A 27,608-nucleotide genomic window follows, 5' to 3' on the forward strand; every position below is an offset into this window, starting at 1 on the left:
AGTTGCCGCCTTACAGCGTCAGAGACCCGGGTTCGATCCTGGTGCCGTCTCCACAGAGTTTGTACGTTCTCACCGTAACCTTGTGGGGTTTTCCCCGGGTGCTCCGCATTCCACCAAGATGTACAAGCTTGTATGTTAATTGGCTTTGATAAAAATTGTAAATTGTCCCGAGTGTTCATCGGCTAGTGCTCGTGTACAGGGATCGCTGGTCGGTGTGGACTCAGTGGGCCGAAGCGCCTGTTTCCATGTAGGACCTCTAAACTAAACTAAGAATTAAGTTCTAAATTACTCCAAGGCTGAGCAATCCAAAGGCATTAGTGGAATCCCTGGTACGACACAGTTTCCCTCTAATTCTCACACCATCTGAATGGTTCTTGCAATGCAGCTAAGTCAAACATCCTGACTACTGACAATATTTTACACATTTATACTTTAACAAATACTTTACACATCTGTTGGAGCCAAATGCAGGATTGGGCCATGGGACACAATGCTGCAACAAACCTTCCACCATTTTCTGCCTTGGAATCAGCAATGAGAATTGGTATACAGGGAGACTGTGCAAACTCCACACAGTGCCCAAAGTCAATTCGAATCTGGGTGTCTGGCGCTGTGAGGCAGCAGCTCTACCAGCTGTGCCACTGTGCCACCAATGTGTTGTTAATGATTACACTGGCAATCATCACCAGAAAAATTGAACACACATCGAATGACTTTTATACACAAACTTGGCATGGAAGGAAAAAGCAGTAAACAGGAAAGGCGATCATGACATCCTATGCCTCCACTCCTCCATTCCAGCACATCCTGGCTGCACTGTGTGCCATCCAACCATCCACAAAGTTTCACTGGAGAAACGTACTTATTCGATGGCACTTTTCAAGCCTGTCACTTCCACCACCTTAGATAGATATAAAAAGCTGGAGTAATGGATCAGACAACATCTCTGGAGAAAAGGAAGAGGGGATGTTTCGTGTTGAGGGCCACTTGTCTGAAGAAGGGTCTCGACCCTTTTCTTTAGCAATCCTGCCTGACCCGCTGAGTTACTCCAGCTTTTTGTGTCTTCTTTGGTTCAAATCAGCATCTGCAGTTCCTTCCTGCACAGTTCCACCACCTTTATGGTTAAGAGAACGCTATCAATCCAAAGATCTCACCCTATCCTAACTTGAAAATACATCAGTTTTCCTTCAACAGTGGTGGGTTAGATCCTGGAATCCACTATTCTGCTGTAACATGGGAATGCATTGCATTGAACAGTGGGCTTCAAGAAGATGGGGGCCAGGGCCAAGTGTAGGCAATTAACAACAGTCTTGCCTTTGATATCACATCATGAGAATAAATAAGAAAAATAAAGAATTTACTCTGTGAAAAGTGAAACTCTAGAATGGCAGGCAGTGAATAGTGGGGTACCGCAAGGCTCGTTGCTGGGAGCGCAGCTATTATTTAATGATTTAATGATTTAAATGAAAGGATTATGTAACATTAGCAAATTTGCAGATGACACAAAGCTGGGTGGCAGTGTGAACTGTGAGGAGGATGCTATGAGAATGTAGAGTGACTTGGACAGGTTGGGTGAGTGGGCAGATGCATGGCAGATGCATGGCAGATGCAGTTTAATGTGGATAAATGTGAGGTTATCCACTTTGGTCTCGGTGGGCGGCGCGACTTTCGTCAGCAGCGGCCTCTGCAGTCCGTCTGCGTTTTTATTATTTTATGTCTATGTTTTTATGTAGTTTTTGTTATTTTTTGTTGTGGTATGTGTGTGGGGGGGGGGGGGGGGGTGGTGTGGGGTGGAGGGGGTAACTTTTAAATCTCTCCCTGCACGGGAGACCCGACCTTTTCTTTGTCGGGTCTCCGTTGTCGTTGGGGCTGCAACGAGGAGCGGCCTCCAACAGGAAGACCGGGGGCTGTGGTGCCGACTACTCACCTCACCGTCGTGGAGCTGGCCGAGTCCAGAGCGGGTGGAGCTGTGGTGGACGCTGCTGCGGCCCGACCTCCGGAGATTCGGAGGCTGCAACTGCGGGTTTGGCGGACAGTGACACCGGGAGCCCGCGGGTCCCTGGAGGGAGACCGATTTTCAGGGCTTCCGCAATGGCGACTTCTCCCGCCCGAGTTGCAGGGTCGAAGAGCTCCTGGAGCGGGGCCTTACAGCACCGCTCCGCGCGGCTTGGAATGGCCGCGGGACTGCGAGCGCCCGCCGGTGGCTCTAACACCAAGACCCGGTGCGCGACCTTGCATCACCCGGCGTGGCTTTAATGGCCGCGGGACAATCGCCATCGCCCGCCGGGGGCTTTGACTTTGACTCTGACATCGGGGGGGGGGGGGGGAGTGCAGTGGAGAGATAAGTTTTTTTGGCCTTCCATCACAACAATGTGATGGATGTTTATGTAAATTATGTTGTGTCTTGGGTCTATTTGTTTGTAATGTATGGCTGCAGAAACGGCATTTTGTTTGGACCTCAAGGGGTCCAAATGACAATAAATTGAATTGTATTGTTGTATTGTATTGTTTGGTAGCAAAATCAGGAAGGCAGATTATTATCTAAATGGTGTCAAGTTGGGAAAAGGGGAAGTACAATGGGATCTGGGGGTCCTTGTTCATCACTCAATTAAAGTAAGCGTGCAGGTACAGCAGGCAGTGAAGAAAGCGAATGGCATATTGGCCTTCATAATAAGAGGAGTCGAGAATAGGAACAAAGAGGTCCTTCTGCAGTTGCATAGAGCCCTGGTGAGACCACACCTGGAGTAATGTGTGTCGTTTTGGTCTCCAAAATATTCTTGATATTGAGGGAGTGCAGCGTAGGTTCACAAAGTTCAAAAGTAGGATGGAGGGATTGTCATATGCTGAGAGAATGGAGCGGCTGGGCTTATCTATCTATATATTACTAAAACTCTGTTCTTGACCGGTTTTGGCGATCTGTGCTGCGATTTCTGAGAGAACGCCGCCACCTACGGCCATCATTTTTGGCCACCTTGCTCAAAGCCACCCTCCGCCGCATGTGTGATGAGGACTTTTCCCATCGATTAAAAATGACAGAGATATTAATGTTTTTACAAAATTCCCCATTCTCTCTGCTGCCCCCGCTGGCGGCAGGGGGGAGGGACTATAAAACCAGGAAGTGGTGTGCCTGAATCAGTGTCTACAAGCTGGAGGAAGGCAGAGGGTCACGTTTCTCTGAGCTGTGAATAACACTGAACACATGTCTACTCAAATGTAAGTGTCCTTAGTGGTTCTAAAATGCTTGCAGAGTGTCTCTATTGGTTCTAAAGCTTGCAAAAAATATGTCTATTGGTTCTAAAGCTTGCAAAAAATATGTCTATTGGTTCTAAAGCTTACAAAAAAATGTCTATTGGTTCTAAAGCTTGCAAAAAAATGTCCATTGGTTCTAAAGCTGGCAAAAAATGTCTATTGGTTCTAAAGATTGCAAAATGTGTCTCTATTGGTTCTAAAGCTTGCAAAAAAAGTCTATTGGTTCAAACGCTTGCAAAAAATGTCTATTAGTTCTCAAGCTAGCAAAAAGTGTCTCTATTGGTTCTAAAGCTTGCAAAAAGTGTCTCTATTGGTTCTAAAGCTTGCAAAATATAGCTATTGATTCTAAAGCTTGCAAAAAATGTCTATTGGTTCTAAAGCTTGCAAAATGTGTCTCTATTGGTTGTAAAGCTTACAAAAAAAAGTCTATTGGTTCTAAAACTTGCAAAAAAATGTCTATTGGTTCTAAAGCTTGCAAAAAATGTCTATTGGTTCTAAAGCTTGCAAAATGTGTGTCTATTGGTTCTAAAGCTTGAAAAATGTGTCTATTGGTTCTAAGCTTGCAGAAATATGTCTATTGGTTCTAAAGCTTGCAAAAATATGTCTATTGGTTCTAAAGCTTGCAAAAATATGTCTATTGGTTCTAAAGCTTACAAAAAAAAGTCTATTGGTTCTAAAACTTGCAAAACAATGTCTATTGGTTCTAAAGCTTGCAAAAAAATGTCTATTGGTTCTAAAGCTTGCAAAATGTGTGTCTATTGGTTCTAAAGCTTGAAAAATGTGTCTATTGGTTCTAAGCTTGCAAAAATATGTCTATTGGTTCTAAAGCTTGCAAAAATATGTCTATTGGTTCTAAAGCTTGCAAAAATATGTCTATTGGTTCAAAAGCTTGCAAAAATATGAAGTTGAAATAATAATGTTGAAAGGCACTACTTCCTGCAAATGGGGGGCGTGGGTGTGGCTTGAAGTTGAAAGGCATTACTTACTGCAAATGGTGGCATGAAATTGAAAGGCACTACTTACTGCAAATGGTGGCATGAAGTTGAAAAGCACTACTTACTGCAAATGGCGGCTTGGGAGCTTTGGCTTGAAGTTGAAAGGCACTATTACTGTAAATGGTGGCTTGGTTGCTATGGCTTGCAGTTGAAAGGCACTACTTACTGCAAATGGTGGATTGCTTGCTTTGGCTTGGTTGAAAGGCACTATTACTGCAAATGGTGGTTTGGTTGCTTTGGCTTGAAGTTGAAAGGCACTACTTACTGCAAATGGTGGCTTGGTTGCTTTGGCTTGAAGTTGAAAGGCACTACTTACTGCAAATGGTGGCTTGGTTGTTGCTTGAAGTTGAAAGACACCACTTACTGCAAATGGTGGCATGAAGTTGAAATGCACTACTTACTGCAAATGGTGGATTGGTTGCTTTGGCTTGAAGTTGAAAGGCACTACTTCCTGCAAATGGGGGCCGTGGGTGTGGCTTGAAGTTGAAAGGCATTACTTACTGCAAATGGTGGCATGAAGTTGAAAGGCACTACTTACTGCAAATGGTGGCTTGGGAGCTTTGGTTTGAAGTTGAAAGGCACTATTACTGCAAATGGTGGCTTGGTTGCTTTGGCTTGAAGTTGAAAGGCACTATTACAGCAAATGGTGGCTTGGTTGCTTTGGCTTGAAGTTGAAAGGTACTACTTACTGCAAATGATGGCTTGGGAGCTTTGACTTGAAGTTGAAAGGCACCTCTTACTGCTAATGGTGGCTTGGGTGTGGCTTGAAGTTGAAAGGCACTACTTACTGCAAATTGTGGCTTGAAGTTGAAAGGCACTACTTACTGCTAATGGTCGATTGGGTGTGGCTTGAAGTTGAAAGGCACTACTTATTGCAAATTGTGGCTTGAAGTTGAAAGGCACTACTTACTGCAAATGGTGGCATGAAGTTGAAAGACACTGCAAATGGTGGCTTGGGTGCTTTGGCTTGCAGTTGAACAGCAGTACTTACTGCAAATGGTGGCTTGGGTGCAATGGCTTGACGTTGAAAGCCATTACTTACTGCAAATGGTGGCATGAAGTTGAAAGGCTCTACTTACTGCAAATGGGGTGTGTGGGTGCATTGGCATGAAGTTGAAAGGCACTACTTACTGCAAATGGTGGCTTGGGTGCTTTGGCTTGATTTTGAAAGCAGTACTTACTGCAAATGGTGGTTTGGGAGCTTTGGCTTGAAGTTGAAAGGCACTATTACTGCAAATGGTGGCTTGGTTGCTTTGGCTTGAAGTTGAAAGGCACTACTTACTGCAAATGGTAGCTTGGGTGTGGCTTGAAGTTGAAAGACACCACTTACTGCAAATGGTGGCTTGGGAGCTTTGAAGTTGAAAGGCACTACTTACTGCAAATGATCGCTTGGGTGTGGCTTGAAGTTGAAAGGCACTACTTACTGCAAATGGTAGCTTGGGTGTGGCTTGAAGTTGAAAGACAACACTTACTGCAAGTAGTGGCATGAAGTTGAAAGGCACTACTTACTGCAGATGGTGGCTTGGGTTCATTTGCTTGAAGTTAAAATGCATTACTTACTGCAAATGGGGGCGTGGGTGCATTGGCTTGAAGTTGAAAGGCACCACTTACTGCAAATGGTGGCATGAAGTCGAAATGCACTACTGACTGCAAATGGTGGCTTGGGTGCTTTGGCTTGAAGTTAAAAGGCACTACTGTAAATGCACTTACTTCCTGTTTGCACTGTATATTGATTTTAGATAAAACGCTACCACTTACGGCTGTGATTTTTGGCCATCTTACTCAGTCCCCCTCTGCTGAGCAGATGCAGAGAATTCTTCCCATCAATGAAAAATAAAAGTGTTATTAGTTTAAATTTTTTTTTTGAGAATCTCTCTCCTGTCAATCACTCCATGAAAGCCACACCTTTTCCGGTGGGGGGGGGGGGGGGTTATAAAACCCGGAAATGTGGGGGTGGCTCAGTCTCTGCAAGATGGAGGAGGGAGTGGTCATGACTGGCTGTCTTTAGTGGCTTTGCACCCTACTTCAAATGGTATGCAATTTGGTGGCCTTGCACCCTGCTAGAAATGGTAAGAAACTGCGCTTGAATTTGGTGGCCTTATACCCTGCTTGAAATAGAATTTCAAGGATTAGCCGTGAGTCAACTACCAGCCCACCAGCCGTGAGTGAGTTGCCAGCACAACAGGCTTGATTGACTGAGACGCCAGCCCAAGAATCCATTTGGCGCACAATTTGCATACTAGCCCTCTGGAAACCAGTCCCTTTAGCCCACAACACCCATACTAGCGCTCCAAAAAGCCACCCCCCTCCCCCCCACAACTGGCCACCAATATTAGAATTGGTGAAGAGGTGGAATATTGCGTTGGATGACCAGCCCTCCTGTGTGATGCTGGGACCCAACGGGTCCCACATAGTCTAGTATACTCTGAAATTCAGAAGGATCAAACATATAAGGTCATTAAGGGTTTGGTCACGCTAGAAACATGAAACATGTTCCCAATTTTGGGGGAGTCCAGAACCAGTGGCCACAGTTTAAGAATAAGGGGTAAGCCATTTAGAACGGAGATGAGGAAACACTTTTTCTCACAGAGTTGTGAGGCTGTGAAATTCTCTGCCTCAGAGGGCGGTGGAGGCCGGTTCTCTGGATACTTTCAAGAGAGAGCTAGATAGGGCTCTTAAAGATGGCGGAGTCAGGGGATATGGGGAGATGGCAGGACAGGGTACTGATTGGAGATGATGAGTCATGATCACATTGAATCTGGCGCTGGTTCAAAGGGTCTACTCTTGCACCGATTGTCTATTGAAGTTTTCCAAACTGATAACAGCGAAATAAAATGAAGTCATAAAACCATTTGGAAAGTAGGATGGTTTAAAGTGGTTTATTTATATTATCACGTCTACCAAGATATAATTTAAAAACTTTGTTTTGCTTTTGGAAATGTACATCCTGCAGCTGCAATCAAATCTCATAAAAAGATAATTAAGCAGGGACTGGTGATTAGTTAAACCTTTAAGTGCATAGCACCAATGACCGCATTCTGTGCATGCTGTAAATCTTCTTAACGTTCAGGGTGACATGAAACTGTCACACTTCCAAGACAGTGCATGGTCAGGAAATGAATGAATGAATCCACTCAGAAGTGTATGTTCCAAATTCAAACTGAATTTTAATAATTTTCTGCTGTCACGTGGTAGAATTAACATGATTTTTTACAAGGTTTTAAGGTCCTTTCAGATGATTCAGATGAAAACCAAGCTGCCCATTCTAACATAAAGTTGTGAAACATTATTCCCATACAAAAATGTGAGCAGTACAAAGAATATCAATAAAGCACCTTTGCACTCCTAATGTGCAGCTTGCGATATTTTTGTCCAGAAGGTACAGATATTTATCAGATGTAGCTTTCTTTACTGTTGGCTCCCCTTTGCTTCCTGCCAGTCCACTAATGAAAACATGCATAAAATGTCTCTTACATTGGACTAAACCACAACCCCGTTGCCTGTTGCCATGCACTGTCAAAACTGCTTTTATTCACTGGTTCCTTATAAAAGCCAACTTTGTTTTCAAAGCACTGTTTGTTTCTGCTAACTAAAATATGCTTTTTCTTTAACTAAACACTAGCTTATTTAAACTTTCTTCACCGAGTGTTAACCTTGGCCCAGCAAACCAGTCACCCTTTAAATGTCTTAGCATAATCAGGTTAAATGTGTAGCAGCTGGATTATCTGCTGCAAACACAGCAGTCTTTTCAGCCAGATTTATGACTATATTTTGTTTCTCTGGAATCAGGATAGGAAAATTTCAGGAGTTTAGCTTTTCACAAAATGAATGTTCCTTCTATTTATTCCCCTGATGTGACATCGCTGGCAAGGCTCCAGAGACTGGAACATAACATCCCGACTGACGTTCCCTGCAGCTCCAAGAGAAAGATTCTCTGTTGAAGGGTCACAAGACCAAAAGCTAATAATGCATAGGAGCAGCATAAGGCCACTCAACCCATCGAGTCTACTCCGCCATCCAGCATAGCTGATCTATTTTTCCTTCTCATCCCCTCTAAACCAAGACCACAGCAGTTAGGTCATATATGAATGCAGCAGTCCAAATAAAGGCAATAGTTTCTCTGTGAAGGGCAACACAGTGGTGCAGTGGTAGAGTTGCTGCCTTACAGCCCCAGAGACCCGGGTTTAATCTTGACCACAGTTTCTGTCTGTATGGAGTTTGTACGTTCTCCCTGTGACCACATGGTTTTTCTCCATGTGGTCCAGTTTCCTCCCGCATTCCAAAAACGTACAGGTTTGTAGGTTAATTGACGTTAGTAAAAATAGTAAAGGGCCTGTCCCACTTTCACGACCTAATTCACGACCTTTACTCGTGGACATTTTTCATCCTGCTAGAAAAACGCCCCGACCTACTTGATTCCACGAGTACCTACGACTAGCATCACGGCCTGCTACGACCTACCTGTGACCTCCTACGACCTTGTGACAACCATGCTGCGAGTATGAGTCAAGGGCAAACTCGGCAGAGGTCGTGAATTAGGTCGTGAAAGTAGGACAGGCCCTTAAATTGTTCTTAGTGTATGGGGTGATTACTGGTCGGCGTGGGCCGAAGGGCTGTTTCCATGCTGTATCACTAAAATCTAGTGTAACGAGAGAAGGTAGACAATAGAGACAATAGACAATAGACAATGGACAATGGACAATGGACAATAGACAATAGGTGCAGGAGCAGGCCATTCGGCCCTTCGAGCCAGCACCGCCATTCAATGTGATCATGGCTGATCATCCACAATCAGTACCCCGTTCCTGCCTTCTCCACATATCCCCTGACTCCGCTATCTTTAAGAGCCCTATCTAGCTCTCTCTTGAAAGTATCCAGAGAACCGGCCTCCACCGAGGCAGAGAATTCCACAGACTCACAACTCTCTGTGTGAAAAAGTGTTTCCTCATCACCGTTCTAAATGGCTGACCCCTTATTCTTAAAAGTGGCCCCTGGTTCTGGACTATCCCAACAAAGGGAACATGTTTCCTGCCTCTAGCATGTCCAAATCCTTAATAATCATATATGTTTCAATAAGATATCCTCTCATCCTTCTAAATTCCAGTATACAAGCCCAGCCGCTCCATTCCCTCAGCATATGACAGTCACGCCATCCCGGGAGTTAACCTTGTGAACCTACAATGCACTCCCTCAATAGCAAGAATGTCCTTCCTCAAACCCAGAGACCAAAACTGCGCACAATATTCCAGTTGTGGTCTCACTAGGACCCTGTATAACTGCAGAAGGACCTCTTTGCTCCAATACTCAATTCCTCTTGTTATGCAGGCCAACGTGCCATTCGCTTTCTTCAAAGTTATAAACATTTAACTCTTAAGCAAACACTGTAAATAGGAACAGGTTATCTGATTATTATTCATCCAGATGGTTGCCTGACTGTAATTGCTGCCCATACCCATACCCACCCCCCCCCCCCCCCAAATATACTCCTGGAAGCTTAGACAGCCATTAACCTGTTCAGTGCCACCCCCGAGTATACTCGGGCATGGCCAATAGTGTAAAAAAAAATTGGTAGTGAACATTTTAAGGCCCTCAATGGTTCAATAGTTCCCATCTCCTATGTCCATCTTTGAGGCCTATCAATGCTCTGCAGGAGTTTGTATAATACTGACATATTTCTGACATTAAGACGCATTAAGAAACCATTAAACGCTAAGAAACTATTAAACACAAAATAAATGAACAAAAATTGCAAGATTAGTAAAACAATAAAAATATTAAGGTTAGGCACCTAAAACACACAAAAAAAACTAAAATTAAATGTATATATATTTTTTAATGTTTATCTTGGTCTGCTCATTTTCCACCATAATCCTTGCTGAAATCAACGGTGGGGACATCACAACAAGACCAAATATGTCAAGAAGCCCCACACTTTTCCATTGCACTTGTTGGAAACTTGGCATTAGCCAACAATTGCTGTTTATAGGACTTGACTACAATGATTGTCCTGATCCCTACATCAGAAAAGTGAATGGACTTCAAAAGTACTTCAGTGGTTGTAATGATGTCTTTATGTGGTGTTGTAAGACATTATATAGATGTATTATTTGGATCAAAGTTGGATCAATTTATTTTTAAACTTCCTGTGTTTCTTTGGTTCTGTGCAACATGGGAGTAAAATTCTGGGTAGGAGTAACAGATGCAATCTTTACATTGCAAGAAGCAGCAAAAGACTGCACCAACTGGTTGGACCAGTTGTAGCCGTTAACCAAGCCGATCGCTTTGCTATTCCAAACATGTAAATTTTTTTGGCATTTATGAAGGAATGTTTTCTACTGGAAATTAAGGCAGATTAGCTTAAAACGAGTAGGATATGGGCATGAGGCTGTAAATAAAAGCAGCACTTTTTAATAGACAAGAATCAAGAAGCTGCAGATGCTGGAACAAGCTGCCAGATGACGTGGTTGAGGCTGGGACTGTCCCAACGTTTAAGAAATAGTTAAACAAGTACATGGATAGGACAGTTTTGGAGGGATATGGACCAAATGCGGGCAGGTGGGACTAGTGTAGATGGGACACGTTGGCCGGTGTGGGCTGAAGGCCCTGTTTCCACGAGGATCACCCTATGACTCAAGGGCTGGAGTAGTTCAGCAGGCCAGGCAGCATCTATGGTGAACATGGTGACATTTCAGGTTGGGACCCTCCTTCAGACCTTCATCATTCTGAAGAAGAGTCCCGGCCCAAAATAGGCTAATTTAGTTGCAATAGCATGAAGAGAGAGGGCAAGAGAGAATGCATGCTGGTTTAGTATGGCAGCACACTTCAGAAGAAGTGTTGCACGAGCTGTCTTGCAGAAACAGCAACACAAAAATGTGCCATTTCTCTCAGTACTGCCACTGGCAAACTTTAAAAATCTGGTGAGATTGGACAAATTAACATATAAACTGTCACATGGTTGCTGACAAGATGATGCATTGACTAGACTCCCAGGAGAATAAAGAAAACAGGCACGACAATTAAATTGTACCTAATTGTGCCCATTTTACAGATATTGAACTGGATTAAGGCCAGTTTTGAGAATGTCATAGTTGATTTATTGTTCAAGCATCTCTGGCATTGGGCAAAAACAGGCAATGCACTACTTATGGCATGCATGCATTTTCAGACTCATAGCAGAGATTATGATTGTTAAATCTGATATTCAAAAACAGTCTTAGAAGATGGGTTCTGATAACTTAAATTTCAAAACTTTTTTTTTCATCCTGTGAAGCTGTTGGAGCAATAATGAGCACCATTATTCCACAATGCATACAAGGTGGACCCACCTTAGGCTAATAAAGCAAGTTTCATGATTCAACAACGTTTAGCAGATGGAAGAACTGCAGGAAACACTGGATACATGTTTAATACGATTAAATGCAAATAAGGCCTGATAAGGAGTGGGCCTATGGTTTGTGGTGGAGCTATTGTGGCAATATGCACTCAGCTAGTTATGTCTCCGGCAGTGAGCTGGGGTTTTGCTAGTAGTTGGTGAGAAAAAGAAAGAAAAAAAAACTGTGGTAGAAAGCTTGAAGGAACTTACTCAGTGAACTCACAGAGACAATCCAAACATTGCTGCTATCCTTCTGAAACAATGTCCTATCACCCATGCTATGCAACTTCTCAAGAGGTCTATTGCTTTTACTGAAAATTATAGTCAAAAGAGTTTGCAAGCTTCTTGCTGTAGGCTGGTTGTTCACGTCTCCCTTTGATCTCTCGATTATATGAGCAGGTAATCAGCTTGATTATTTATTGTAAGTAATAATATGCGGTATAAAATGAAGGTAAGATTGGCAACTGAGCAAACAAATATGTTATGCATACATAATGTGTAGGAAGGAACTACAGATGCTGGTTTAAACCGAAGATAGACATAAAAAGCTGGACAGGCAGCATCTCGGGAGAGAAGGAATGGGTGATGTTTTGGGTCAAGACCAGAAAGATCACCCAGTCCTTCTCTCCAGAGATGTTACCTGGCCCGCTGAGTTACTCCATCTTTGGTATGCATACATAATTGTGCTTGGGTTTTTAAGATCAATTCACAGTTATCTTCCAGCAATCCTAGTTCCAGACCTGACAATGATAATATTTTGTTTAACATAGAACATAGAACAGCACAGTAGCAGGCCCTTCAGATCTAATCCATGTTTTGAATAGTTCCTATTTTTATTTCTAGAATCTGCAGTTTGTTTGATTTTTAATATCTTCCACATCTTGTACTTCCCAGGACCCACCCACAATCAAATGTATTTGGTACTTAAATTTGTGTTTTTCTTTGTTAGATAAATTGTATTAATAGGCATGACTTTATTGAGCTATGGCATGTTAGCAAACTAGTCTTTTTGGCTATTCCTCCTTCAGATGGTTGACACAATATTACAATAAATTAAACCGAAATAGCTTATTGTGTAGCCGGATTAGTAGACTGAACTGAGAATATAATTCAGTAGAATCTAGGTTCATACACCACTCTTCATATAAATGTTAGGGTTAAAATGCAACCTTAGGCCACAGCAGTATAGTTAGGGACAAATCGGGCAGATAACCAGTCTTTATCCAGGATAGAAATGTCCTGGCTTGAAAAAAGGGTTAAGAAGCAAAGTTCAATGGGGATCCATGAGACAAGTTCCTTATACACAGAGAGTGGTAGTTTTCTGGACTGTACTGCCAAGGGAGGCAACAGAAGCTAATGACGGCAATGTTTAAGAGGCATTCAATTAGAGACATGAAGAGAAAGGTAATAAAAGGACATAGATCATGAGTGGGCAAATGGGATTAGTTTAATACGGCATCATGATCAGCACAGTCAACACAGGGAAAGGGACAGTTCTTGTGATGCACTAGGCAGATACTTGTATACACCAAAGGTAGACACAAAATGCTGGAGTAACTCAGTGGGTGAGGCAGCATTCTGAAGGAGGGTCTTGACCCGAAACATCACCTATTCCTTTTCTCTAGAGATGTTGCCTGATCCGCTGAATTACCCCAGCATTTTGTGTCTATCTCCTGTGGTGCCCAGTTCTTTGTTCTATGTTCAAAAAGTGCTGGGCTATGGATTGCGATTAATTACTTCAGACTGAACATATATCTACTCAATTCAGATTTCTAAACCTCTGAAACTCAAGAGTGTCAGCTAAGTCTGAGTTTTGAAGAGCAACAACACATTTAAGTTGATTAATTTTAGTATTTTTTTACTTGCAATTTTTATCCACCAAGACACGTAATAAAACATAAATTCAATGGAACTTCTCACTTCTCAGCAACATCGAGCTTGGTCCAAATAAAGTGGCACTCAACTAGACTCAAAGCATTTTCTTCATCAGAATCGGGGGTAATTTCCATGGGAGATAGGTCTGGTGGTTGCCCTGAGCAACTTCTCCAAACACAGACTTAGTGAGCGGTGCTACAAAGTGTAAATGAAACTAATAAGATTTACATTTTGTATATCTAGCCAGCTACTTTCTGCTGATAAAAGGTTTATCTACTGACAAGCCAAAGGCTCCAAGGAAAGATTCCTGTTTATTTTGCATAAAACCTTCAACTTTGATAAGATAATGCATACATTATTGCATCATGCTTTTTGGACGTAGTCTAGTTTTAACTAAGCCATTTTGCAGCACATAATCATATGCTTACACACAGCACCTGTATTAACATCTCCAAATATATAATTAAAATGGATATATGACAGTATTTTCAAGAGTATTATTGCGAGCTTGAGATTTGACTGAGGATTTAAAGATTATTCATGTTTTCAACTTGTGACATGGCATTATTTATTTTTTAATGGTAAATCTAATTGCTTTTAAGTATTCTTTATCTAGTCTGAATGATACAGCACAGCTACATTCATGTCACCATCTGGGTAGAGTCTGTGTGTGCCTATGTAAAAGCCTCTCAAATGCTGCTGTTGTATCTGCCTGCCCCCTGTCAGCTATTGTATCTGCCTCCACCATTCCAGGCACTCGCCACTCTCTGTATAAAAACTTACCCGCACATTTATTTTAAATGTTGCCTCTCTCAACTTAAAGCGAAGCCCTCTAGTCTTTAACATGTCCAGCCTGGGGAAAAGGTTCTGACTGTCTGCCTTAACTATGTCTCATAATTTTCTATACTTCTATCTGGTCTACCATCAGCCTCCGCACACCAGAGAAAACAATCCAAGTGATGCTATTGACTCTGATAAGATTTCCACTCAGAAATAGTTATTCCTGTTAACATTTTACTAAACATTTGTAAGTTAAAACGCTGGATGGAAATTTTAATGTGGCTTGTCTCAGTACTGTTTCCTTGTCTCCTGAGATTTGTTCTTTATGCTCTATGCCTCAAGTGTATTGCCCCTTCTGCAAATGTTTTTCCCAGTACAGCTGCTATTTGATTTTTACTACCACTTGTCCTCAGGCTAAATCTATGATGACCCCAAGTTTGTATTTTCATTAGAAGCCAATGTGGTCTATTCTGAATAGTTACATAATATGCTGAGATGGCAATTGTCACTTTGATTTTCTGTGGGATCAACTAGTCAAAATCAATTTCCCCGTGTGGTAAGATGTTTGTGTTGTTTCTAGGCTTCATTTATCTGTCTCAAGCTTTTGCATGGGAACATAACACTGAAAATTCAATAGCTCAGCATATGTGTTTATGCACAGTCGACTGTGGTGTAAAGGCAGCCACAGGATGCAATTGTCAGTTCATTGCATTGTGATTTGTGACGTCTTGGAGAATGCTGCATCAAGATGGAAGGTGCTGGGTGCACAGTGGTAAGTCTAGGGACTAGGAGCAGGAACAAACCACAAGCCCCCCCGAGTCTGCTCTGGTCTTCACGGCTGATATGATCTTGGCCTCAACATCACCTTCTACCCAGCCCTTTAGTCCTTGACTCTTAAACAAACTTCCTGAAGTATCAGCTCCGGGTTCTGCTGGGAACATGGACAAAAGGCTTCTTGAGTGCATGTTCAAGAAGCAGACCACAGCCATGCTGTTATTAGGTAGTCTACCACCATGAGGATGTGCTTTTAGTTTTTGTGGATGACTGAGCATAAGAAGGCAAATGATATGAAGGACTGGCATCAAAGCACACTAAGAGGAGCTATGCAATGTTTCAGTGTTACGATCAATCACCAAGCTCTTTGTTTGAGTTTTTGCTTAACAGTAGACTGAATAAAGTGAAGGTTGAAGGTAGAAGTTAAGTTAAGTTAAGTTAAGTAATTTCCTCTTAACTTACCGCTCCCAGATCTATGATGAAACAGTCTCCTTTATTAAAACTGTCCCAGCTGAGATGAACTTCTGTTGCTCTCACAACCCTCCTGCCTTTAATGTGCAGCAATCTCTTTGCAGAGAGGTTGTTAGTAATAACATGTGTAAATCCAGAAGCCACACCACCAGCCTAAGATAACAAAGGAAACAAACAAACGTAAGTTTGCCGTGTCAGAGAATTTTCTAACATAAAAATAAAGTAAAACATTAGTCTCCAAACAAATCATTCAACATAACATGCAGGTATTTGTAAAAATGAATTTCACATTTTGCTCTGAAAGCCGACATTCTTTTACCTCATTATTGCTCAGGGAGATGAACTGATTCTATTCAATAATGAGAGCAATTTCGAAATGTAGAAAATCAAGTGAAATAGGAGATAGGAGAGACACAAAATGCTGGAGTAACTCAGCAGGACAGGCAGCATCTCTGGAGAAAAGGAATGGGTGACATTTCGGGGCGAGACCCTTCTTCAGACGAGCACAAGAATGAAGCTGTGGTAGAAGATCATGCGTGATATTGAAAGGTAGGACAGGCTCGAATCCAACTCCTGACAAACTGTATGACAGGATTATTTCCTGTCACACCTTCTTTATACTGTAGTTATATTAACATCAGTAGATCCTTCCTGAAAACCTATGAAAGTATTGTTCATTAATTAATTCACGGATATCCGAAGCCTCACACTCGGCGCTTGCTGCCTTTGAGAATGGCTGAAGTGCGGGTAAGATGATCAATCATCTTTTCATGGACTGTACGTTTGCCAAGAGGTTCTGGACACGGTCCTTATTGAGCTTCATCTCAAACAGCTATGTAACAGGGAACTCTGTGATCCATGGGCAGTTATTAGGGATGTGCTCTGTGACAAACATCAACTGCTGCTGGTAGGTCATCAACTTGGTGATAGTGTGCCCAAAGCATGCTTGTCTTGGCTTTTAAGAGATTTGATTGGCATTTGGGAGACTTATGGATAGGCATATGGATATGCACGGAATGGTGGGATCTTGATTATGTGCAGGCAGAGAAGAGTTGGGTTTGGTGTCATGTTTGGCACAGACGTAGGGCAAAAGGCCTGTCCTTGTGTATACTGTTTTATGTTCTATGTTCTATGTTCCTGGCAAGCACCTTACGCATTTCTATTGGCTGTGGCTGGTGGTGGTGGGGCTATCGACTGAAGCTCAGCGCAGGCACTGACAATGTGTTGTGAGGAAGGACATAATCTAGGGTTATGTTATCACTGGAAACAGTGGGGCTGGGCCCTGTGTAACTGCTTCTCGAATACTTCATAGATGTATTAGGGAGGAAACATGAGTTGCAAAGGAATGTATTGATTTGATGATACAATCAATGCAGGGATAACACTGTACCAACTGTATTTCTTGTATGTATTAGGAATGAAATATATTATTGAAATAAAAAATGTGGAATACTCACTTATCAATCGCTCAGAATGAAGCAGATACATGTTTAAAGATGCTGGGAATGAGGGGCATTGAGTATACAATTCACAAAGATGTGATGCAGCTTTATGGGGCATTATTTGGGTTACACTTGGATTATTGAATGTAGTTCTAGTCATCCCGTTACAGGAAGGTTGTGGAAGCTTTGGAAATGTTACAGAGGTGGTTTACCAGAATTATGCCTTATTAAGGGATATTAGGTACAGGGACAGGTTGGACAAATTTGAATTTATTTTCTCTGGCAGGGAGACCTGATAAACATAGAAAATAGGTGCAGGAGGAGGCCATTCGAGCCAGCACCGCCATATATCACCACCGTATATTTTATATTCTGATGGAAGTATATAAAATAGAGTGGACAGTCAGGTTGGAAATATCAAATACTAAAGATATTGCTTTAAAGTGAGAAGTGTAAAATGTAAAGGAAAAGTGTGGCAAGTTTTTCACACAGAGGGTGGTGAGTACCTGGAATGTGCTGCCAGGGATGGTGCTGGAGACAGATACAGCAGTGTTATTTAAGATACTTTTGGATAAGCACATGGATATGCCAGGACTGGAGGGAAATGGATTATGAGCAGGCAGATAAGAGTTGATCTTGGCATTATGTTATGCACAGACATTGTGGGCTGAATTGCTTGTTCCTGTGTTGCACTGTTTTTATGATCCATGTTTCATTTCCTGTCCCTTCTGTGGTACCAAATTACCCACTGTAAACTGCAATAGGATTGTTAGGATCTACCAGTACAAATGTAAAACAATAACTTCTCAATAAACCTAAATCATCTTTATGTATTGTAGACACTGTACTGTAAACACTGTAAACTAATGCTCTGTCTCATGAATAGGTTATTGATCTAATGGTTTATTTTGTTATGGAGTTAAGTTTCTTTGAATTATGCTAGATCCATCAAGACAAGAAATGGGTATTTTGTAACAAATCCGACTAATGGTCTAATAATGAGGTGATGAAGTGTCTTGACCCGAAACATCACCTATCCCTTCTATCCAGAGATGCTGCCTTACCCGCTGAATTACTCCAGCTTATTGTACCTACCTATGGAGTAAACCAGCAGCTGCAGTTCCTTCTTAAGTTAATATTGAGAGCCTTTGGGTAGGAATTTTGTGAGCACCTCCCCTCTGAGTAGCAAAAACTTGGCCTTCCCTTGTGGCCATAATGTTTACATTCATTTCATTTTCTGGTGAATGGTGACACTTAATACTGACAGAGATGCCCTTGATTGTCACATAAAAGTGGTTGTGCCTTCTTTTGTTAAAGCTTGCCTGAAACCTGTGTTCAAATGTTACTTCCCATATTTCAATTCAAAATTCCAGACTTGTTAACAGAGAGAAGGGAAACGATCAAGCAATGTGGTATAGTTTGATATGAAATATTTCCTCAAAGAGCCCCTATGAAATGGTCCAGCAGTCAATTTGAGGAGCTTCCAGTGATCCCAGTCTATATTTTGAGATGACTATAGTACTAAAGGAAAAAGTGTTCAAAGTTAAGGGGCTGTCCCACTGTGGCGACCTAATTGGCGAGCTTAGAAGAGTTTAGGAAAGTTTGAAAAAGTGTCATGTTGAAGACCTCCTTCGACTATGTTGAAGACTAACTTCGACTAGCTTCGACTAGCTTCGACTAGCTTCAGAAAAATTGGACACCGAATAGTGGAGAGTGAAGACGACCTCCTTCGATCTCCTTCGACCTCCCATCGACTATGTTGAAGACTATCTACGACTACCTTCGACTACCTTTGATTACCTTCGACTACCCTCCATTACCTATGAATAACATGCCGACCTACTACGACCTACTTCGACTAAAACTATGAGTAAAAAATATGTCGATTTTTTCCATGGCAACCTTTTTTTACTCGCGGGCATTTTTCAACATGTTGAAAAATACGCTGCAACCTAGCTGAGGCCTCGAGTACGCGGTGACTACTCTCGAGCACGAAGGAGAGTTACAAAGACCTCCGAGGACCTCATGTCAACCATGCTGCGAGTAAGAGTCAAGGGCAAACACTTCTAAACTTGCCAATTAGGTTGCCACAGTGGGACAGCCCCTTAAAGCTTCCCATTTCAGGAAGAACTGTAGAATTTAAAGATTTACAAAAACAATACCAGGTTAAATTATGATATAATGTTATGTAAATTTATTCACCTGAGTTTAGAAGTTTAAGGAGTAATCTGGTCAAAGTATTTAAACTTACAAAAAAAGCCAAAACAAAGCATTTCCCCTCATAGGAGACTCTGACGCAAGGAAGGATAATTTTACCTTGCGCATTTGAGTAAAATTCAAGAATATTTATTTACACAAAATGTCTGCTCCAACATCTGTAGATGCTGAACCAATCAACATTTATAATAATACAATCAAAACTTCTTCTTTTTTCGGTGAGGAGACGAAAAAACAAGAAATAATGCCATGTAAGTGGGGTTAATATAGAGAACAGAGGTGATCTCCTGAAATGGCAGAAGAGACTTTGGGCCTAAATGGTGTTAGTCTTTCTGATGATTTCATCATTGCTCTCTCCACTAGTCACAAAAATGACTGCAGGTTGGACATGGTCATGCCTCACTCCAGTCATTCCAAACATATAGAATAAAGGCACTTTAGAATTTAAAAATTGTAATTTCTTACTCAAAAATATTTAAGGGCTCATGGTATTATTCCTTTCATAACATAGCTGCTTCTGTGTACTGCATTTCTTCATTATTTTGTCCAAAAAAGAAACTAAAGGCTACATTTTTAAGATAATTAAAAATATATAATTTGCCAAACTCCTGATAATTTAACAAAAAAGTTGTGACTTTTGCATCTGCATTGCTTAGTCACACAACTACTCACTAAATGAGCTGACCATAATGAAAATAATAATTGCAGTCTTATTTCCTGCCACTATCAGTAGTAAATATATTTTCCACTGATAAACCAACATTGGTCAGCAGTGTGCTCGTTCAACTGTCTTCGAATGTATCACGGCATGGTTGATGTGGTTATCACCTTTTTTTTTCAAAATAAAAATGTATACCTTTGAAATACATTAGAAAACAATGACATCAACAAGCTTTAAAATGCAGCCCTGCAAAAACAACAGGGTTGTTGTGGTGGGAGATTTTAACTTCCCAATATTGACTGGGACCACCGTAGTGGGACTCAGATGAGCATATCTTGGGAGGTGCATCCAAAAGTAATATTGAGCAATATGCAGGTAGGCCAATGAGGGATGGGTCCATACAAGAACAACAACAGAACAGACCAGTGGAATAAATCAGTGGGTCAAGCAGCATCTGTGGAGCCAAAAGAATTCAGTTGAAATCAAGACTCTACATCAGGATTCAGAGAGAAAAATAAAGTTTGCCAATATATATATCAGTAACGAGTTGGGATGGAGACTAATAGGTGATAGATTGAACCAGAGGATGGTGGGCAGTGAGACAACGGGTTGTAGGTGATATTTGTAACAAGATGGCAAGAGTATAAAGGATAGATGCAACCGGATGGTGGAGGAGGGTGTGGGACAGAGGTATGTGATAGTGGAGTCAACAGAAGTAGATATGGTGAACTGATGAAACAAACAGCAGGGAGGGGATGGGAGGGAAGAACAAAGGGCCAACAAAATAAGGTGGGCAGGTAGGGTGTGTGTGTAGGCAAGGGGGAGGGGGTGGGGGGGGGGGGGGGGGGGGGGGGGTGGTGGTGAGGGGAGAGCACTGGGAATGTGAGTTACCCAAAATTAGACAATTCAATGCTTATACCACTGAGATATGGGCGACACAAACGGAATAGGAGATGTTGTTTACCAGTTTAATTTGGCCTCTCTGTTGCAATGCACACAGGTCAATTGTGGGAGTGGGAAGGAGAATTAAAATGACATGAATGCACTACTGGAATCAAAAACTCAAGATGATCTTTGTGAACAGTGTGCAGGTGTTCTGCAAAATGGTTGCCTAATCTACACTTCATTGCATCATTGTAGAAGAGGCCTCATTTGAGCACCAGATGCAGAAGACCTGGTTGGAAGAATAGCAGATAAATCTCTGCTTCACGGAAGGACTGTTTAGGGCTTTTGATGGTTCATATCTACTTTATTTTAGATTAGAGATACAGCATTGAAATGAAAAGGCCAGAGATGAAAAGGAGACAAAAGGTGTCAGAAAAGGAGGAGTTAAATGTAAATCCAGAGGGATACAAGTGGAAGGGGACGGGGATAACGGGAAAGGAGGTAGGGATAGTGGGAGAAATAGGGGTGCACAGGAAAGAGAGGGGGGAGAAAGGGAGGGGGGTGTCACCTAAAATTGGAGAATTAATGTTCAGGGTTGTAAGCTACCTGAGCGGAATATGACACGCTGAGCCTCCCATTTGCATGTGGCTTCACTCTGGCAATGGAGGAGGCCCAGGACAGAAAGGTTGGTATGGGAATAGATTGGGGAGTTAAAATGGTTAACAACTGGGAGATCCAGCAGGCGCTGGCAGACCGTAAGTATTCAACAAAATAGTCGCCCTGTCTGGATTTCAACTCACTAATGTAAACTATTTCTGCATATCTCTAACAAATGGAGGTTCTGTTATTGCCCAATGATTTTATTTACAGCAGATTCCCATGTCTAAGTATTTGAGATTTGCCAGATATTTGCAGGTCTACTTCCATGAGTGCCTCAGAGGTGGAACATAGTAAAAGAACTAACAGCAAGCACTTTTCAGGAAGTATTGGAGTTCAGCTTTGGCACAGGAATCCCAAACTGCTGACAATCACATGAAGTGCTGCCTTCATTTCACAGCTAAATACTTGCCTATTCCTTATTACAACAAAATCTACTGCACTAAGGTGACATTTATACTCGGGCAAAAATGCAAAAAGGACGAATGTGCCCATTATTTTTTATTAAAATTGGAACTGCATCAAACACATAATTGTCAATTTAATTTCCAAAAACAAATGGATTTGGGTTAGGTGGGAAGTTAAAATTTAAAGAGATCTGAAGTCCCGTAAACCCACTCATGAGCTTCAGGTAAGTGGGATTGGGGTGTGGAAGCCAATTTTCACTTTGGAAGTGAATCATATGGTTAAAGGCAGCTTGCATACATTAATAATATGTTTTAAATTCTTAATCTACATCCATCTGCTTGGACACAACTACAATGGGTGCAAGAAGATGGAATCCAAAACCAAAATACTAGGATGTTGGCAATCCAGTATTTTCTGAGAAAAACTGGGTGCTGAAAACAAATACCTTTATGAGTTGTGGATAAAGAAACACCTCCCAATTTAAAAAAACTGGTAAAATATTTTACAATCTGCCCAATTCTCCTTGATATCAAAATCATATACATCCATCACAGTCTGAAGAAGGGTCTCGACCCGAAACATCACCTATTCCTTCTCTCCAGAGATGCTGTCTGGCCCGCTGAGTTACTCCAGCTTTTTGTGTCTATCTTTGGTTTAAACCAGCATCCACAGTTCCTTCCGGCTTATTCCACTTGATCCCATTTTATGAATGATCATTTCCCTCAATCACTCATTGGTGATCATTATCATCTTTCAACAGTGCCTCTCCCCTTGAGGAACCATCACCATTACTGCCAGCACGGTGGCGCAGCGGTAGAGTTGCTGCCTTACAGCGCTTGCAGCGCCAGAGACCCGGGTTCGATTCTGACTACAGGTGCTGTCTGTATGGAGTTTGTACATTCTCCCCATGACTTGTGTGGTTTTCTCCAAGATCTTCAGTTTCCTCCCACACTCCAAAGACATACAGGCTTGTAGGTTAATTGGCTTACTATAAATGTAAATTTCCCTAGTGTATGTAGGATAGTGTTAGTGTGCGGGGATCGCTGGTCAGTAAATTTCAATGAGATCCCCCTCATCCTTCTAAACTCCAGTGAGTAGAGGCCCAGCACTGTCAAACGTGCATGATATGTTAACCCAATCATTCCTGGGGTTCATTCTCGTAAACCTCCACTGGACCCTATTCAATGCCAGCACATCCTTCCTCAGATAGGGGGCCCAAAATTGCTCACAATACTCCAAATGCAGTCTGACCAGTGCCATATAAAGCCTCAGCATTACATCCCTGTTGTGTAGGAAGGAACTGCAGTTGCTGGTTTACACCTGTCTGAAGAAGGGTCTCGACCCAAAATATCACCAATTCCTTCTTTCCAGAGATGCTGTCTGTCCTGCTGAGTTACTCCAGCATTATGTGTCTATCTTACATCAATTGTTTTTATTTTCCAAAAAGTGTCTGGTGAATATTATTTTCACCCAGAGGAATTTGCAACACACTATGAGTATTTGATGGAACAGCACTCTTACAATATTTAAGAGGTAGCTAAGCAAGTATTTGAGTTGTCAATGCAAAGAAGACTACCAACCAAGAGCTAGAAAATGGGATTAGTGTAGATGGGTAATTGATGTTCAGCGTAAACATGTTGGTCTAAAAGGCCTGTCTCTGTGCTTCAACTCTGTGAAATCAATTATCGTTAGGAATACAGTTCACAAGACTGAGCAGAGACCATCTAGAGAATAGGACATTAATAAATTATTAACCCTTAGTCATCCAAATAAGGAGAATTGATTAATTCTGAGCTTCAGGCTGTATTTCTAAAAAGATTAGATGAGTTTCTTTTGGAAATTCTTGCAGCATTTTAAAACTGATCTGCTTTAAATGATGAAAGCACATTTAATCTAACGACTGAATATCAAAGAGAATTAAAACAAAATGTCAATACCATATATGGGTGTGGCAATAAGGTGATGGCTGGATCAGGCTTGGTTGTGATGACCTACGTTGCATGTGATCGGTACTGCAGCAGGTAGTGCTTTTGTATCATAGCTCCAGTGGCCTAGATTCAAACATGACCACAGGTGCTGTCTGTGTGGAGTTTGCTCATTCTTCCTGGGAGCCTGATTTGCTTCCACGTTTCAAACACCTGTAGGTTGGTAGTTGGGTTATCGGAGACCCAGAATGGAATTACGGCCAAGGGAATTTTGAACAAATGGTGAACTCGGCATGGGGGAGCCACCATGATGATGGGGGGGGGGGGGGGGGGGAGGAGGGGGAGAACAAAGGAGGATATGGCACGGATACTGTGTATACTTTGTAGCGTTGTCAGTGCGCTTATGTGGCGACTATTTGCATACGTTGAGTACGCACGCAAAGAGTTTCACTGTAACTTGTCATATGTAACAATAAAGTATTTATTCATTCACTCATGTTCCAGAGGTGCTGAAGCGTATGGAATTGACAAGATTGACAAGATTATCAATTCCTAACAAAATAAATTAAATTAAATCATTAGGCCAAATGGTCTCCAAAGTATTATGAAAATATTTCAAATATTCAGTCAATTTTCAATCTTCTGGAGATACAAGGAACTGCAGGTGCTGGAATCTTGAGCAAAATATAAATTGCTGGGGTAACTCAGCATCTGTGGAGGGAATGGACAGGCAACGTTTCCTGTTGGGTCCCTCCTTATAACTGTTGAGTCAATATTCTGTCAGACTCATGAAGTATGGCAGCATGTAGGAAAAAATAAATAGAACCGAGAATGGAAACTAAAAAGTTTTATCTAGTTATGACAACTTTGCCATTAAACCGACAGTTGTGTGGTCGTGCATCAATGATTATCACTAGTTTTCCACTCGCTGCATGTTTAGAAGAGCGAGTACACAACTTCCAAAGAGAAGATTGTGCAAAGTTGGCACAAGCAGAACTCGAAATAAAAAACATATTTGACAGTTTTAGAAGGAGAGGGGCCGATTTAGGAAACACTGCGCTTTTTACCTGGTATTTAAGTCCGCCCTTGAAATAACTGACAAAAGTGTTGGATTCGTAGTCTTGAAGCTCTCGGTACTGGACCGGTCTCCCTGCCAGATAGTCATCCATCTGCACAGTGAAGATCGCAGCGGCGCTGCTTTCATCCTGCGAGCATTCCTTTCCTGGAGGGGAAAACATCAGTTTGGCATTATAATCAACCCAAGGCTGGAATAAAGTGCAACATCAGAAACGAGTGTGACAGTCTTACCTAACCAAAAATGCAGATTGTAAGAGAAGTTGTTCTTTATCGCCGTGGTGTGCATCACCAGGTAAGCGTCCCCTACATAGAAACTGCCGTGCAAACTTTTAGGGACAGGCGCCAGCTCCAAGCGCTCCACTCTCCAGATCTGGGTCCCCGGCTCCTTCCCTGCCTTGTCAAACTCTTTGTGGTACAGCACCATCTTCGTCTTTCCGAACTGTCCGAGAGAGATGCCGGCAGCGACTGAGCTCTATTTGTTGGCAAGTAAACTTTCGCTGTTGTGCGGAGGCGAACACGCAGTGTGATCTGCGAGTTGCTGGGAGAGCGGGGAGGCGTGCCGGTGCCTGTCAAGTCCGGAACTGAAACTGCTCGGCAATAACGTAGCCGCAGAGAACCATCCGATAGCTAGCGTGCCAACTAACCCTGCACTTCTGGGTTACAATTTTGAATGCATTTTAAAATCTAGTTTAAGATTTGCACTTTTTAAATGTTTCATTTTAATTTCCGGCTCGCTGGTGCCAGTTGCCATCTGTACTTTAATCTCAATCTTATGTGCTCTAATTATGTTTAATATACTCTGTGATGCTCTATCTAAGACTTTCTGACAATCCTAACATATCACTTTTATTATTCTAACAACCTCAAGAAGCTCTAAAAGATTTGTGAAAAACTAATTTCCTTTTATGATACCATAGTAGCTCTGCTCAATCCTATTATTTTCTAAGTACCCTGCTTTCACTTCTTGAATAATCAATATTAGTAATTTTCCTCACCGCATATGCACAGCTAAATGGTCTATGGTTCCCTGTTTTCTCTTTTCCTCCATTCTAAATGAGTAGGGTACCATTTGCTGGCTTCTGTGGAAACCATTCTAGAATCCATGGAATTCTGAAAATAATAACATGTTCATGTTTATTGCCAATACATTAAGACATTAGGGAGCAAGAATTTGGTTCAGGGATTTTATTTACTTTCTGATCCACTGACTTCTTCAATATTTTATTCAGTTAACTTGTTTATCTCCTTTTTCACTCTACATCTGTTCTTCACTATTTCCAAAGGGCCCTCTAAGTTGTATGAGATACAAATATGAGATACACAACAAACTGCAGAATCTGAAATCTGGAACAAAAGAAACTGCTAGGGGAGCTCAGTGGGTCAGGCAATATCTGAGGAGGAAATGGTCAGACAATGTTTCTGGTCAGGATCATTGTCTTGAGAAAAAATGTTTAATTTCACTTCCATTCCGTTCTTATGTAATTTCTCCCAATTTTGTCCCTTATCTTTAGCTAAACGTTTCCTTTATACATGCCAATTGAAGCTTTTATGATTTGCTTTTATGTTTCCTACTAGAATTACGCTTGTGTGGCATTTTCGATTCCTTTATCAATCACTTGGGTCCTGCTTTGCTGAATTCTAAACCTTTCCCAATCCTTATGTTTGCAGTTCTGTGTGGCTACATTTTTGGCCCTTTCCTTTGACCTGACACAAAAACTAATGGACCTAAATTAAACTAATCTAAATTGACCTAAAACTTCTCTTGTTGATCATACTAGATTATTTATCCTATTGTTTTGTGTGCTGTAAAGGATTACATATTCCTAGTAAACTATGTACTTCTTTAAACGTTAGCCATTACTTGTTCCCGGTCTTACTTTTAGTAATTTTACAATGTACCATAGTCACCTCGTGATGCATACATTGGTGGTTTACATTATTTAGATTACGACCCTAGTTTCAAAATGAATTAAATAACCTTTGTTCTTTTGACTGATAGGCTATTCTAAAAATATTTGAAATGGAAATAAAGTTTCTGAATGAAGCATTTATTTTCCTTCATACACAAAATGTGGATGGCACTGCCAATGTAGGCATTTAATACATTAGTGATGTTAAAAGAAAGTGACGTTGGATCCAAAATCAGTTCAATGGTAGTGAGCAAAAAGCAATGGATTTTATTGAGTTTTGGGAGTTTGGAATGATATATGAAAGGGATGCATATGACTTCATGCAACATCTCTTTGCTTCTCATGATATATCTCTATGGCAAAACTGAATGCTGAAGTCAATGTTGAATGTTGAAGTTAAGATATTTGCAGAAGATACCAAAACTTGCCTTGTGGTTGACATATGGAAGAAATATACAGACCACATGTAAGATAATGGACCCATCAGTTCGACAAAAATTTGGCAAATAGCATTCAGTCTCTGGAAGTGTGAATAAAGCAGTTAAAGAGTGCTAGTGAGGGAAGGAGACATGATAAGTGATAGAATTCTATGAAATACTAGACTAAGTGGGACCCGTTGGGTCCCAGCATCACACAGGAGGGCTGGTCATCCAACGCAATATTCCACCTCTCCACCAATTCTAATATTGGTGGCCAGTTGCGGGGGGGGGATTTCTGGAGCGCTAGTATGGGTGTTGTGGGCTAAAGGGACTGGTTTCCAGAGGGCTATTATGCAAATTGTGCGCCAAATGGATTCTTGGGCTGGCGTCTCAGTCAATCAAGCCTGTTGTGCTGGCAACTCACTCACGGCTGGTGGGCTGGTAGTTGACTCGCGGCTAATCCTTGAAATTCTATTTCAAGCAGGGTATAA

General features: G+C 41.6%; 1 protein-coding gene across 1 annotated transcript in view; it reads right to left on the bottom strand.

Annotated features, from left to right (window-relative positions):
* scin (scinderin) overlaps positions 1-25,372 on the bottom strand; it is a 103,364-nt gene extending 77,992 nt beyond the window's left edge. The window contains exons 1-3 of the mRNA XM_033045651.1: positions 25,020-25,372; positions 24,779-24,933; positions 15,508-15,669 (exon numbers count right to left, since the gene is read on the bottom strand). Of these exons, the coding sequence (XP_032901542.1) occupies positions 15,508-15,669; positions 24,779-24,933; positions 25,020-25,212 (510 nt within the window). The 5' untranslated portion in view covers positions 25,213-25,372. The remainder of the gene's footprint in view (positions 1-15,507; positions 15,670-24,778; positions 24,934-25,019) is intronic.
* Between the last annotated feature and the right edge of the window lie 2,236 nt (positions 25,373-27,608).

This window comes from Amblyraja radiata, chromosome 2 (assembly GCF_010909765.2).
Source record: "Amblyraja radiata isolate CabotCenter1 chromosome 2, sAmbRad1.1.pri, whole genome shotgun sequence".
NCBI classification, from domain to species: Eukaryota; Metazoa; Chordata; class Chondrichthyes; order Rajiformes; family Rajidae; genus Amblyraja; species Amblyraja radiata.